Consider the following 16047-nt stretch of genomic DNA (forward strand, 5'->3'; position numbering starts at 1 on the left):
TGGGAAACAAACGCCTTACAGGTTCTCATTTGGCTTCCGCGCAATGTCATCCGCAATAATGAAAACATGACTCTGGAATGCTGTCGTAAGAGGAAGCGATTCAAAGATAAAGCTATATCTGAAACTTGCCAATAAAAAGATGAAAATGGGCAAAAGAACGCCAACTTTGGATGGAAGATGGTTGGAAAGTGTATTATGGTCAGCATCATGCGAACCCAGAACTGAACTTTAGGAATATCAGTGCCTTGCACCCCAAGTGAACAGAATAACAGGTTTCAGCAGAGCTAATGCAATTACAAAGGTTTCTCTAATAACCAATTAGCATTTAAAAAAACTAATTAAGGGTAAGCTTAGGGAGTTGAGCATCAGGTTTTGTAGTCATATGCCATTTTCTAGCCCACTTAATCAGGGTCATGGGGGGGGGCGGTGGTGCTGGAGCCTATCACAGCTAACATAGGGCACAAGGCAGAAACAAACCTTGGATCGAGTGCCAGTCCATCGCTGAGCAAGCACAAACACACACACTAAAACACACTCTACGGCCAATTTTTGCCACTAATCCACTTAACCTGTATGTCTTTGAACAGTGAGAGGAAGCCCACGCAGTCAAGGAGAGAACATGCAAACTCCACACAGGGAGGACCCGGGATGCTACCAGTGTGCTACCTACCACCCTCCAGTCATATGTGAATAATAAATTGGGACACCTTAACTATTAGCTAAAAAAAATGGATTTGATGGACTGAATGGTCTCCTTTTGTTTGTCAAATGTGTTATGTATGTTCAATGTCTTGGCTATATTTTTAAACCATTTTAATGTTTTTTGATAAAAGAGACATTCATTTCTACCAAAAACATGAACATTTTTGGGCATGTACAAACTTTTGACTGGTGGTTTATGTGAAGAGACTTTTGCGAGGTCCTCGGCTCCTTCTCAAACACTGTGTGGATGAGCAGTGTCTGGTAATACCACCTCTGTGTGCCATCAAATTGCAATCCGAGACTCTTTTCATGTGTGTCTCCTAGCAGGTGGAATGAGCTGCCCACCTCTGTTCCTACTTCTGATTCTCACAATGTGTTTAAGAAGCATTTGAAGACACTGTTGTTTGGTGAATTGCTGTCTAACTAGCTATTAGGTCTTCATAACCAAGTTGTTCTTTGTTTTGAGCTCTTCACTTCTGATGGTCAATTGTTTACCTGCTTCTCTAACACTTGTGCTACAGACTGATATTTACTCTTTTGTAAGTCACTTTTTATAAAAGGGTCTGCTAAGTGGGCGGCGCAGTGGTAGCGCTGCTGCCTCACAGTAAGGAGACCTGGGTTCGCTTCCCGTTCTCGTTCTCCCAGCGTGGAGTTTGCATGTTCTCCCCATGGATTTCCTCCGGGTGCTCGTTTCCTCCCACAGTCCAAAGACATGCATGTTAGGTGGATTGGCGATTCTAAATTGGCCCTAGTGTGTGCTTGATGTGTGTGTGTCCTGTGATGGGTTGGCGCCCTGCCCAGGATTGGTTCCTGCTTTGTGCCCTGTGTTGGCTGGTATTGGCTCCAGCAGACCCCCGTGACCCTGTGTTCGGATTCAGCGGGTTGGAAAATGGATGGATAAAGCTATCTAAACAAGCTTAAATGGGATGTTTTAATAAGAAAATGTATTATAGATTAATTACTTTGGATGCATGTGTTGAGTGTAAATTGGGACCTGCAGATATTGTATGACCCCCCCTAAAATTGCCATGGACAGTAACTTGCGCTCCCAGATTTTGGGGAAATGCTCCCCCTCTGCCCGACTCTGGAATTGCGTGTGCATTTTCAAGACATGTTGGAGCCTGAAGGGGGCATTGTGGGACAATGCACTCCACGTGTGAAGCGCTGTGCCGGCCTGGGTCGACAGAGGAACAGGGTGAAAGGGAGCTGCAGCACCCCAGTAAGGTAAGTGTGTCCTTAGATTTAATCAGGCTTACTCGCACGACTACAAGCTCATCGAGACTGCTAGAGCGAGGGTCGCCATAACCCGGCTGAGCAGATTAGTAAATCGTACTAGAGCGGCGCCGGATGGTAGTTTAATGCGACACAACGGTGCTCGTGTTAGGATATACCTTGAGCTGGGAGCCGAGGAGATGTTTTGCGCGGGAGCCTGTAGGGCCCATTGTGTTCCCGACAATCGGATAGGTTTTCACGGGCAGTTTTCTGTGCGAAATAAGCGGCGATCGATGTGTTGGACTTAAGTGGCGAGGTGAGGCTCCATGCGGTCTTCCCGCATTGACCCCAAGAACGCAGCTGGCATGTTGGCGCCTCTATTTGCGGCAAAGCTTGCTAGGGTCCAGAAATAGCTGGGGTTAAGTCGTGGCACAAACGCGACCTTTTCAGAGATGACGGACAGTGTGAATTGTTTTTTTGCGTTTTATTATAAGGAGCTGGACCTTTTAACCTCCTTATAATTTTTTCAGTAGCCGCGCGCGTATTTTGCTGAGAGCTCATCTGCTACAGCGCGCTCCCGTAGGGTTGGTGAGCAAAAGATACCACGTGTTGGGCGTTGACCAATTGTAAATGGCAAAGGCGATCGCTCACGATGTCTTTCAGCAAACAACCAATTGAAGAATGCGGGAGGGACTTAGCGTCACTGGTTTATTTTGCCTATCACTTGTTTTATTTTGCCTCAAACAGCTATGGGGTGTAATTCTAGCTGTCCGGAAAGACATGTTAAGATGTTTCTTCACAGACCAAGTAAGACGGGGCTAGGCGGACAGATGCAATTGGCGGTGAAATGAGCTCTTAATGCAGGTGGTGCGGAAAGTGACACTCGTCTAGCGGCTTTTATTACACATAAAGACCGTCTCAAGGCTTTCAAAGTACAGTACTTATTTTGTTAACGGTGTAGTTTACTTGAGTATTACGTTTTGTGATTTTTGGAGCAGCTTTTCTGTGTTCATTTTTTATAACTGTAAAAACATGAAATCCATAAAAAGAGCTATCCGATTGTCCATCAATTGGAAAGTGAATAATGCCCTTGTTTTAAAATAATTTTTAAATAAATGCTTGTCAAATGACGAAGCTGAAGTTGGGGATTTATTAGGATTCTCGGTTCCACCGTTCCGTTCTCAAAACGTGCAATTCCTCGCTTTGTCGACTGTAATTTGATTCGATTATATCTTGTCGCATGAATACATAAATGCATTTCCTGTCACTATGGTTCGTTTTATGCGCTTTATTTGCAAAAGTGGTGTCCTTTTCTGGTCATTAAGCACATTTTCCGTTTTCTGTAGTATTACAATCAATCGTTCAATAAGATTAACTCAGTGACTCAAGTCTTCGAATTGTTTCAAATGATATGTGTATTCCGTTTGATTATCAGAGTTCTGCAAAATTTAAAATCATAAAAATTGTTTTCTTTGTGAAGTTATATTTATTAGCATTTATGAACATATTACAGGTAGAATGTTTACATCATGTCACATTTAAGTTCAAAATTGAAATTTGACACTCTTGATATTCTTCTGCTGTGAAACACTCTGACCTGTCATTGTTTACACATGTCTTAAACAACTATTGTCATACACTAATAATTTCTGTATTATCCATATCTATTATTTATTTATTATATAACATATCTGTTGACTATATTTATGTATCTAGATTGCAAATACCATACATTGCATACATATCTGTTGACTATATGTATCTAAATTGCAAATACCATACATTGCATCAATTTCCATATTGCTAACTACACGTCAATTTTGCTGCTACTTTTGTCTTGTCTTTGCACAATGTCTTGTCTTGTTTGTGTTTTAATTTTAAGTTTATATTTAATTTATTATTTGAACTCCAAGTGTTTACACTGTAGACCCTGAGCTTCGCAATTTTGTCTATCTCAATACTTGTATATGGTTAAGATAACAATAAAGTTCACTTTGACTTTGAAAAGCAAATAAAATTTCACCGATGACACAATTCATTCATCTATACAGTATTGTCCTATATAAACTTAACATGAAAATATTTAGTTGATCTTATATATTTAAACATGTAAAGATGACAACAATACATATTCATTGACTTACATGTAATGTTTCAAGTTTTTGTCACTTCCTAGTACTTTTGATCCAAAGCTTGTTTGGTGGCCCGTCGTTTGTGTACACTTTTCCTGGTACATCCCTATGAATCATCCAGCAGTAGTCTGCCATCATACTGATATCCCAACATCCCTAGTACCTTCTTTCAATGTCCTGATAGAATCTTTCACCTTGCTCTTCACTCACCACTCCAAGATTTTTAGGAAAAAATTCCAAATGTGTTTCCCAAAAGTGAACTTTGAGGCACTTGTTGCAACCTAATTCTTTAAATTTAACTGTTAATTTTTTCCAAATTTATTTAAAATTTGGATATTTATTTTTAAATAAAAACTTTGAATAATACCCAAGCCTCTCGTTCATCTCACCGTCAAATTTTGCATCAGTAAGATGCACAGAATTTTAAGTTGCCCTCATGCAAACCGTATGACCTTATCAAATTAAATAACTGTTTTGCTTTAAACATAGAATTAAATATTTGAAAATAGCAAATTCAAATAACATCATTAAAATAAAACACTAATATTTAATTATAGCCTGAAAATAAAAAAAATATTGACGGCTAAAAATGTTACGTGAAACATGTTCTATGATGGAGAAAAATGGATTTCATTTTTTAATTAAGTGCCCACATCTTAAAAGAAAAAAATCACATGAAATAATCAAAACCGTTTTTTCAATGTATACTTGTGTTATGGAAAATGTGAATATTTAGATATTTCTACCCTTTAGTCCTTCTTATTGCTGCATTCCATTTACCTTGGAAGTCAGATGTTGGAGCAGGGAATGACATCACACCCGAGTTCACTGCATTCTAGTAAAACATTTGGACACATCTAGGAAAACCTTTGTTGTTCTTTCCCCATCTGTATAAATAGCAGTTGATAATAATAAATAATAATAATAATGATACATTTTATTTATATAGCGCCTTTCCCATGCTCAAGGCACTTACAGAATAAATAAAGAATGGCAGAATATACAGTATATAGCATTGTACAAACCAGATAAATAAACAAAGACGATTAAGACAGTAAATTCTGAAAAAAAAAAAAACGGACAGCATAATTGATGGTCTCGCGCACACATACAGGTTATATTAGCATCTTGACAGAGAAGTAAACTGAGAGAAAGGTAATGAAGTCAAGTAGAGCTAAAAGACTTCCTGAACAGATGAGTTTTGAGTTGTTTTTTAAAAGAATTCATGGAGTCAGCTGACCTGATTAATTTTGGTAGGTCATTCCAGAGTCTGGGCGCTATACAGCTGAAGGCCCTGTCACCCATGGAGTGTAGATTAGTGAGGGGCACAACAAGATTACCAGAATCAGAGGACCTTAGTGGGCGGGCAGGCACATAGTGATGGAGAAGGTCACTGATGTAGTTTGGTGCGAGGTTATTTAAAGCTTTGTAGGTTATTAGTAGGATTTTATATTCGATTCTGTAGGACACAGGGAGCCAGTGGAGATGGAGCAGGATGGGTGTGATGTGCTCGCTGCTGCTGGTCCGAGTAAGGACTCTTGCAGCTGAGTTTTGAATAAGCTGGAGCTGTGATATAAGATTAGAAGGGGCACCTGCCAGTAGGGAATTACAATAATCGATGCGGGATGTGATAAAAGCATGGACAAGTTTCTCAGCATTAGAGAAGGAGAGGAAGGAGCGAACACGGGATATGTTACGGAGGTGAAAGTAAGAAAGTTTCTTAATTTGATTTATGTGGGCGGAATAAGTGAGGGAGGAATCAAAAATGACACCAAGATTTTTTACAGTAGAGGCAGGTCTGATGAGATCACCGCCAAGATGGACTGGGAAGGAGCTCATTTTATTAAGTTGCATTTTAGTCCCAATTTGCAGGAGTTCAGTTTTATTGCAATTTAATTTTAAAGAGTTCTGCTCCATCCAGGTTTTAATTTCACTAAGGCAGGTTGTGAGCTGAGAAAGCTCTGATGAAGTTCCACTTTTAACATTGAAGTAGAGCTGAGTATCATCTGCATAAAAATGATAACCCAATCCATAACTACGGATAATATGGCCAAGGGGAAGCATATAAATACAGAAAAGCAGAGGACTGAGGACAGAGCCCTGAGGGACTCCTTGTGTGACTGGCACTGAGCTGGATCTGCTGTTGCCAAGACTAACAAACTCTTGCCTATCAGTCAGATAGGACTTGAACCACTGGAGGGCAGTACCAGAGATACCCAGCATGTTCTCCATTCTGGACAGTAGGATGTCATGTCTAACAGTGTCAAATGCTGCACTGAGGTCTAACAGAATTAATATGCTAGTTTGTCCAGAGTCTGCTGCCATAAGCAAATCATTGGTTACCCGTAGCAGAGCAGTTTCACAGCTGTGCTGCGCCCTGAAACCAGACTGAAAGGGTTCCATCAAATTATTAGAGGTTAGGTAATTGGTGAGTTGGGAAGTTACAACACGCTCAAGAACTTTTGACAGGAAAGGTAAGTGGGAAATAGGCCGGAAATTGTTAAGATTGTCAGCATCAAGGCCAGACTTTTTTAACATTGGGGTTACAGAAGCAATTTTAAAAGTGAGCGGCACAGAGCCAGTGTCAAGGGATGAGTTTATTATTGTTGTAACAGTTGGGATTATGGCATGAAGGCAGGATTTAAGTAGTGTGGTGGGGATGGGGTCCAGTACACAAGTAGTCGGCCTCATCTTATAAAGCAGGTTATTAACAAACGCAGATGTGACTGGTGAGAACTTAGAGAAGGAGCTGGATGGAGTGGGAAAACAGGGAGAGATATAAACAGATGATGTATTCATGTTAGTTGAACTATTTAGATCTTTAATTTTGTTACGGAAAAAGTGGAGGAATTCCTCACAGACTTCAGTAGAAGAGGTAGTTGGACCAGATGCGGGTTCGAGTAGTTTATTAACTACAGAGAACAAAACCCTTGGGTTATCATGGCTACTTTCTATTATTCTGCCATAATGGGTGTTCTTGGCAGAAGTTAGTGCTTCTCTGTAAGCTCTTTGGTGGTCAGAGAAAGCCTGGATGTGCACGGTGAGGCCAGTCTTACGTGACATTCTCTCAAGGCGTCGGCCAGCTGCTTTCATAGATCGCAATTCTGAGTTATACCAAGGAGCTGAGCGTTTAAAGGAAACCTCCTTATGTTTTAAAGGAGCTGTTTTATCTAATGCTGAGTGAAGGGCTGTGTTAGAGTGGTCAACAAAACTATCTAGTGTTAGTGGAATAGGTGAAGACAGCAAAAGATCAGAAATGGATCCAGAAAGGATAGAGGGACAGATATTTTTAAGGTTTCTGTAAGAAATTTGTCGTTTACAGGTAAGAGGTGGGAGAGGTAATGAGACAGTGAAAAATACTGCTTTATGGTCAGAGAGTCCCAAATCAGTGCTGTAAATGTTGGCAACAGATAGTCCAGAAGTGCAGATCAGGTCCAATATATGACCGCCAGAATGGGTTGGAAAATCAACATGTTGTGTCAAGTCAAAACAGTCCAGTAAGGACAGGAATTCATTTCTCAGTTTAGATGTGGGGGTGTCAATATGGATGTTGAAATCACCAAGAAGGATAATTCTCTGAGAGTAAGAGCTTAGGTGGGTCAAAAGTTCAATCAGATCGGATAAGAAGGATGCATTGTATTTTGGGGGACGATAAAGAACAATGAGTGAGACAGGACCTGATTCCGTTGTTAGTTTAAGAGCCAGGCACTCAAAAGACAATGGGCAGTCAATTGGGATTCTTTTAACTTTTAAGTCTTCTCTGATAATTACTGCCAGCCCGCCGCCTTGTCCTGAGCTGCGAGGCTCTGAGTGGAAAGTGAAACCAATTGGAGTCGCCTCTGTGAGAGACGCAAATTCGTTTGGTTTTTGCCAAGTCTCCGTTAGACACAGAATATCAAGTTTGGTGTCAGTGATGAGTTCTGACAACACCAATGCTTTGCCATTAAGAGACCTCGAGTTAACAATGTATTACGCAGCATTTTGCGTATCCAAACATTGTAGCAACATTTTCACAGATAAAAGTTGTACAGTACTGTGCACATGGCTGATTTAATGAGACCTAAAAGTTGTACAGTACTGTGCACATGGCTGATTTAATGAGACCTAAATAGACAGAAGTGCTAATAAACAGTATGATACTACAGTTTGCAGTGTACATCGCCATTTTGGATTGACGCCATGATCTGAAGTTGGACGGACTCTGACTTGACATACCAGGCCCAACTTTCCAAATAGGAAGTGTGACTTGTGGTGGCAATCCAGTTGAAATTTCAAACCACACTTCAAATGGAACGCAGCATTAACATCAATTGACTTTAGTAACTGTTTGAGTAAGGGGAATAAGGGACTGTTACCTTTTTTCCACAGACAATACAGGTGTTGTATAGCTTTACAACTTAAATATATTTAAGTATCAATTTTGAAGCATTGTTGTATATTTAGTCAAATTTCCTTTATCTGTTATTACATTGTAGCATTAAAATCTGAAACTCTTTAAATGAGGGTCAAAGTGTAGGAGCCTATCCCAGCAATATTCAGGACTAAGTCAGTAAACAGACCTAGATGGGGAGGTAGTTTAACTTTGAATCCTATCACGCATACACCTACACTCATATGAGGCCTGTTAAGAATGGTGTATCCTCCTGCTAAGCTCTTTTTGGTGGGGGGGGGGGTCAGGTATTCTTCTACAGAGTCCACTCACCAACTTGTTTAGAAACACCAATTACCCTAACATGCACACCTTTGGAGATGTTGGAGGAAAACTGAAGTAACTGAAGAAAAAACCTACACAGACACGGAGAATACGTAAACTCCACACAGGCAGTGATTAGGCATGGTATTTCAACCCAGGATGCTGCATCGATGAGGCAGCAGTGCTCACCACTGCACCATCATCCTATCCCAGATCACTGCACAGTGCATTTTTACAAATAAAATATACATTGTTAATAATATAGTCTTGATAAGTGCAGATGTGCCACACACTTAAAGAACTGTTTTCACCAACAATATAGGCACCTGATTTCCACTTATTTAATATTTACTCATTATTTTTTTATTGATAATACTCAAAGTGCAAAGAAATATTGGCCTAGTCCAGTGTAGAAATACACTTTGCCCATTCACCTCTAGCAAATTAAGTAAATACTTGGTTATGAGATAAGTGAGGGACCAGAAAAAGTTACCTATTAACCTCAGTGACTCCTTGAGACTTTGTGTGGAATAAAGCAACTGCAGATAATAAGTAGCTTAGTGTCTCAGAGTAGTATAATTCATTCTTTCTGCTTGCTTACCTTCTCTCCATGCAAAAACAGAGGCTTATATAACGGCTTATTCATCAACATGCCATTTTCCCACACCACTGAGTTGGGAATGTGTTTATGAGTGGACCCTGTGATGGACGTGCACCCCACTTAGATCTAGTTCCTCCTTTGCAGTTGATTCTGACTTGGAAGGCTCTGGCCCTGATGTTTCTGACTGGAACTAAGTAGGTTTGAGAATGGTATGTTGCTAACTAGTACCTTTTAGAAAATGTTACACAGAACTGTTTCCCTTTGATTTTTTAGGCACTTGTACAAAAAAAAGTTGTAAAAACTGACTGCATGTTTTCTCTGCAGTATTTCTACTGCATTTTTCATCCTACAAGTTTATTTATACATCCAGTTATTCTATCTATCTATCTATCTATCTATCTATCTATCTATCTATCTATCTATCTATCTATCTATCTATCTATCTATCTATCTATCTATCTATCTATCTATCTATCTATCTATGTATGTGAATAGAAATACTCAATTGTATGTTTCTATTTTAGATTATAGTTTTAAAATTGGTGGGTGTTAATCATTAAATCAAACCGTGAGTTTGCTAGGCTAAGACCACCCCTCTTTCATAAAATTAAAAATAAAATTCCAAAATTGCAGAATCCAAACTGATTTATGAGCTTGTTAATGGACAGACTTCCCTTCACAAAAAAATTCAGCAACAGGTCATTCTTGGATGTCACACCACGGTTCCATCCCAAAGGCAGGACCATTTCAGCATTTTTAAAATGATACAAGTCTGTCATTTCAATTTTATATCTTGTAATGCTGGTCTTGGAAATTCTCTTGTACATGCATCCCTGTTGCCCTTTGTTTCAGAGTAATTTGAAGATATAGCATGACCATGATGAAGAAGACTTTATGCTGGTTTCTTTCAAATTTTCAAATGACCCAGACTTTCAGGGTGCCATATTTATGTGTGATCTAAGTGAATGTCTGACCTAGTTGTCAACAGCTATTGACATGCACTTGTTGTTTGCTTGTTTTGACCATCAGTTTGGTTATTCATTGCATTAGTGTGTTTTGCTAAATTTGTATCAATATCACCTAGCTGTAAGGAGGTGCACTGTAGAGTAAGGTAATCAGTTCAGTCTCTGTCACTGAATGAATGACACTTTTATTCTACACACATCACCTAACCTTTTAACAATTAACATTTTTTCTTAATAATATGAGTGTACTTTGTGATGCACTTATGCCCAGTCTAGGTTCATTTGTACCCTGCGCCCAATACTTTTGAGTTCTGGCCCCCTTCAGCACTAAATATCAATTACACAGATTCATTAAGTAGGATCAGTATAGTTGGATAATTCTAGAGTATGCTGGAAAATTGAACATTTCTTAATTTTGTGAAACATAATAAAGTTGTAATATAATCACATTAAAGCACAAGTATCCACAAAGCATCATATAATGGGGTGTCTGGCAATTCCCACCTTAACAGAATCATGAAAACAAAATGTGCTGCAGAAATGGAACTGATGAGTGTTTGGCATGGTGTCTGCTTTCAAATTCTACCTAACACTCTGTTTCCAGCCTGTTAATCTAAGGGAGGCAGAAGAAAACAGGCTTGGGTTTCTGAGAGAGAGTGGACATATTAAAGACAAGACCGCATGTCTAGAAAAGTGATGCAGAAAAAAAGGTTGTGAAATGTGCTTTTAAGATTGGCTACTTCACAAAGCAGTCATTTTTGACTGATTAGTTTTTAAGGCGTAGTATTAAATGTCAAGGTCAGCACACAAAGTCTTCCTCCCATTTGGGCATACCTGGTGGTGTCATGCTGAAGCTGTTGTCTTTTAGAAATAGTGGAATATGATAATCTCCTAGAAATTTTTTTTGTATAAAATGCTTTCAAGGTAACACCAGTCATGGACAATTTGATGTAAAATACTTATCTTACAGCTGCTGCTCCAGTATTTAATTTATTTAGAACTTATGTTTGAAAATAAAGTAGCTCAGTTCACAGCAAATCAATCCTTGGTATGAATTTAAAGCTCATCTCTGCATTTGACACAATAACGCATTATATTATTAATTTCAAAGGAACTATTAGGCTACATTTTGCAAGGAGAATCCTATAATGTTAGGTAGATAAATGGAAGTTTATTTGTCCACAGGGGGAAATTTTGGATTTATACAGAAGCTTAATAAATAAGTAGATATTCACACACACCAGAAAGACAAAAATGGAAGAAAATTAAAAAGACAGGAAAACTTATGACTGCGGTTACAGTCCTAGTGAGGAACTATACATGCATATTGCTGTTGGTATAAGGAAAGGTTGACTGCATTGTTACTATGCTATTTGCTACAGGATTGCTGGACTTTTCTGTTGTGCACCTTGTTGCTGTTTGGGTACAAATTAAATGTTTGGAATATGTAAATCAGTATTTCTTTGGTGATATGAAAGCATTACTGAATTCACAAACCAAGCATAATATGTTTTAAATATGGTCTTTGAAAGTTTATATTTCCACAAATTATTTATTCAGTTCCCTTTCATGTGTTTTGTTCATGAAGCAGTTTTATAATGACTACGTATGAGGTTAGAAGTTATTGAAACAAAGTATACATATGAATGCACTTTTGCAAAGTAGCAAAACTGTAGCTTTGTGATTTTTATCAAAATGATAAATTTTCAGTTTTCGTGAAACTGTATGTCCCCTGTTAAAGACAGCTGCTTGCTATAATTTTTCTTTTTTTTTTTCCTTCCTCACAGGTTTCTTATAAACACACAATGAAGTACATTTTGGTAACCGGTGGGGTCATCTCTGGAATTGGCAAAGGCATCATTGCCAGCAGTGTGGGCACAATTTTAAAATCTTGCGGTCTCCATGTCACTTCCATCAAAATCGACCCATATATCAACATTGATGCAGGCACCTTCTCCCCATATGAGCATGGTATGTGCTAACATAATACGTGAAAATGGCTGTTTCTTCAGTTTCAAATTCCACATTTATCATATGTTTTTCCAATTGTATTTGAATGTTTTACAATAGAATTCTTGGGCTATTTGCCAATATACAGTATATATAATTCTCGAGTAAGCTAAGAAAAACTCTGTCCTCTATTGTGGACCTTGGGTCTATAATTTTTACATAAATAAATTGATTTACTCTGAGGTTTGTTTTTTAACTTATGAAAAAGCTATAGTCTAGTTTTAGCACCTGTACAAAAGGCGCTATATATGCGCCTGACCCGGCACAGAAGGACACAGGCACGTATAAAACAAGGACTTTTTATTTTTCTTCTTCACCTGTGGGCACACGTCTTCCCCGTGACCCACAGGCAATACACAGTCCCAAAAGCATTCTTTTCCACACAACAACAACAGCACTCTTTTCTCCTCTCCCACCACTCCTCCACAAGTGTAGTCCTCCTCCTCCCGACCCTGGCTCTCTGAGTGGTGGTGGCTGGCCCTTTTTATACCCCACCCAGGAGCGTTCCAGGTGCTTGATCACCTGGTCCTAATTGCATTTCCGGGTGGGGCTGAAGATTGGACCAGCCAGGCTGCAGACTCCATGCAGCTCCCCCTAGCGGCCATCCAACAACAACATTTATTTATATAGCACATTTTCATACAAAAAGTAGCTCAAAGTGCTTTACATAATGAAGAAAAGAAAAATAAAAGACAAAATACAAAATTAAAATAAGACAACATTAGTTAACATAGAAAGGAGTAAGGTCCGATGGCCAGGGTGGACAGAAAAAACAAAAAAAAAACTCCAGACGGCTGGAGAAAAAAATAAAATGTGTAGGGGTTCCAGGCCACGAGACCGCCCAGTCCCCCCTGGGCATTCTACCTAACATAAATGAAATAGTCCTCTTTGTAGTTAGGGTTCTCACGGAGTCACTTGATGGTGATGGTCATATAGACTTCTGGCTTTTAATCCATCCATCATTGTTGGAACATCATGGTGCTTTGGGTAGATGGTGGTGGCGCAAAAGGACACCGGAAAAGGAAACAGAAGAGAGAGTAGGGGTTAGTACAGATTCTGAATGAATAGTTATTATAATGAATTGGATATACGGAGTATCAGGATTAAATTACAGTGAAGTTATGGGAAGGCCATGTTAAAATAATGTGTTTTCAGCAGTTTTTTTGAAGTGCTCCACTGTATTAGCCTGGCGAATTCCTACTGGCAGGCTAGTCCAGATTTTAGGTGCATAACAGCAGAAGGCCGCCTCACCACTTCTTTTAAGTTTTGCTCTTGGAATTCTAAGGAGACACTCAGTTGAGGATCTGAGGTTGCGATTTGGAATATAAGACGTCAGACATTCCGATATATAAGATGGAGCAAGATTATTTAAGGCTTTATAAACCATAAGCAGAATTTTAAAGTCAATTCTGAAAGACACAGGTAACCAGTGTAGTGACATCAAAACTGAAGAAATGTGTTCGGATTTTCTTTTCCTAGTAAGGATTCTAGCAGCTGCATTCTGCACTTATTGCAAACGATTTATGTCCTTTTTGGGTAGTCCTGAGAAGAGTGCGTTACAGTAATCTAGCCGACTGAAAACAAACGCGTGAACTAATTTCTCTGCATCTTTCGATGATATAAGAGGTCTAACTTTTGCTATGTTTCTTAAGTGAAAAAAATGCTGTCCTAGTGATCTGATTAATATACGATTTAAAACTCGGATTACAGTCAACGGTTACCCCTAAGCTTTTTACCTCCGTTTTGACCAGGCTGTGGAGGACTCCATCTCCCATGGAGCCATGCGCCAGGTTGGGGAATCATCGTCCGCCAGGGAGGCTGCCACTAAGCGTCCTGGGGGAGGTATTGGAAGTGTCCATGGCTGCTCCCCCGGAACAGATGCAGCAGGGGCGTCCCTGCCGGGCATGGGACCCGGCTGCCCTTCACACACCATAAGTGAACCTTTAATCTGCCATATCAATATATACTGAAATAGAGAATCATGAAACCAGAGCAGAAAACCAACAACCACTGGTATCATGAATGGTTGGTTTTATGTATGCATTGTGTTTTGGTCTGTCTTGGAAGACTAGGAAGGACACTACATAAGTGTACCTATGTTTTAGTGCAGAAAGGATAGTGGAGGTGACCACTATTACTACACACTGATTAAATTGTACTAAACACTGCTCATGTAGAAGAAAATAAATTTACTGTAATATTTTGTTTTGGTCTGAGGAATCAGATGTCTCCTATGCAGAAAGTAGCCATCATAACATTGCAGACTTAAAATTTGAAACCCATAGAGCCACATATTCAAATTAAGATTTGTGTTTGTTTTGCTGGTTGTTTCTGCCTTGGTGTCTTCTAAAATATATTCAATAAAGGTTTGTGGAAATATTTTGACTCGTATGGGTTTTTTTTTGTTTTGACTAAAGTCTGCCCTAATTTCAGGTGAAGTGTTTGTGCTTGATGATGGAGGAGAAGTGGATCTTGATTTAGGAAACTATGAACGATTTCTGGATATCCGTCTCACCAAAGACAACAACTTGACAACTGGCAAAATTTACCAGTATGTCATCAATAAAGAACGCAAAGGAGATTACTTGGGTAAAACCGTTCAAGGTAAGACTTGAAGAATAAAGAAACAAGAAAAGGCACAAGGCCCCTGAATCTTGAAAACAGTTTATTCATTACGGTTTTCTTTGATCATTTTTTTTTTTAACTTTTGGAAGTACCAGAAGTTGAATTAAAGCCATGTTATATTGCATGAATTTTCAAGTGATTTTTAGTCATAGATTTCATTTACATGTAATCTTAGCAGGTGGGAGCAGTCACTGCACTCTCCTGTGACAGCCAGTCATGTAGTCTGACATACTCAGTGGCTCAGTGAAACCCGTCTGCGAGCTGTCCTGACAAAACCCAAGCAGATTTAATTTTGTCTTTTTGTAAGTGCAGGCAATACAGTTGTCAAGTTAAACATACACTCTGACTTGAAGTTGTGTAATGTGACATCGGCTTTAGAGTATGTAATTAAAGAAGTCAAAGAATTTTATATTTTCCCACTTCCTCTTGGACAATAAGTGCTGCTGCTCTGTAGGAAATGTGTCTTAGTTACTGAAGACTGGGACCTTGATATAACAAGGCTGAACTGTCTATCTTTATGTTTCACATGTATAAATATGCCTGCTTCATTGCATACTTTAACCAGTGTGGTAAAGTGTTGTTTGTTAAATCCCGTTTTCTTACCTGTTTACACAGTTGTGCCTCATATTACTGATGCCATCCAGGAATGGGTGATGCGTCAAGCCAAGATCCCAGTGGATGACGACGAGATGGAGCCTCAAGTTTGTGTTATTGAGGTATTCATCCTTTTTACACTATGGCAAAATTATGGAAATTGTTAGAACAACTGCAGTACACTACATATAGATGCTGTATACCAAACACTTTAACTGAATAATATGTACATGCCAGTATGTTTTATTTTAGGCACGGAGTATATAGACAGAGATTTCTGGTTTCCAATGAGTTAACAAGAGAATTTATTTAAATGATAACATGTGTGTCTATTTGGGATGAAAATATCTGTCTTCAATAAAAATATTTTCTCACTTTATCACATTGTAAGTAGGCAGTATAATCTTCACTGCTATCTTTGAAAGTTCCAGGTAGTTTTGTCACCTGGCTGAATTCATAATGCACATTGAGCACTGATGTTTGAAAGTGACTTATGTTAACCACAGACAGTCA

The 16047-nt window shown here is 39.0% G+C and overlaps 1 protein-coding gene across 2 annotated transcripts in view; it reads left to right on the plus strand.

Annotated features, from left to right (window-relative positions):
- The first annotated feature begins 1805 nt into the window (after window positions 1–1805).
- Window positions 1806–16047, plus strand: part of LOC114665405 (CTP synthase 1) — a 42191-nt gene continuing 27949 nt past the window's right edge. Inside the window, exons 1-4 of one of the 2 annotated variants that reach the window (XM_028819954.2) lie at window positions 1806–1926; window positions 12093–12276; window positions 14749–14919; window positions 15556–15656. In XM_028819954.2, the coding sequence (XP_028675787.1) occupies window positions 1846–1926; window positions 12093–12276; window positions 14749–14919; window positions 15556–15656 (537 nt within the window). In that variant the 5' untranslated portion in view covers window positions 1806–1845. Of the gene's footprint in view, window positions 1927–2641; window positions 2847–12092; window positions 12277–14748; window positions 14920–15555; window positions 15657–16047 lie in introns of those variants that run through there. The other variant, XM_051936275.1, reaches the window with a different exon arrangement.

The sequence above is a fragment of the Erpetoichthys calabaricus genome, chromosome 14, assembly GCF_900747795.2.
Source record: "Erpetoichthys calabaricus chromosome 14, fErpCal1.3, whole genome shotgun sequence".
NCBI classification, from domain to species: domain Eukaryota; kingdom Metazoa; phylum Chordata; class Cladistia; order Polypteriformes; family Polypteridae; genus Erpetoichthys; species Erpetoichthys calabaricus.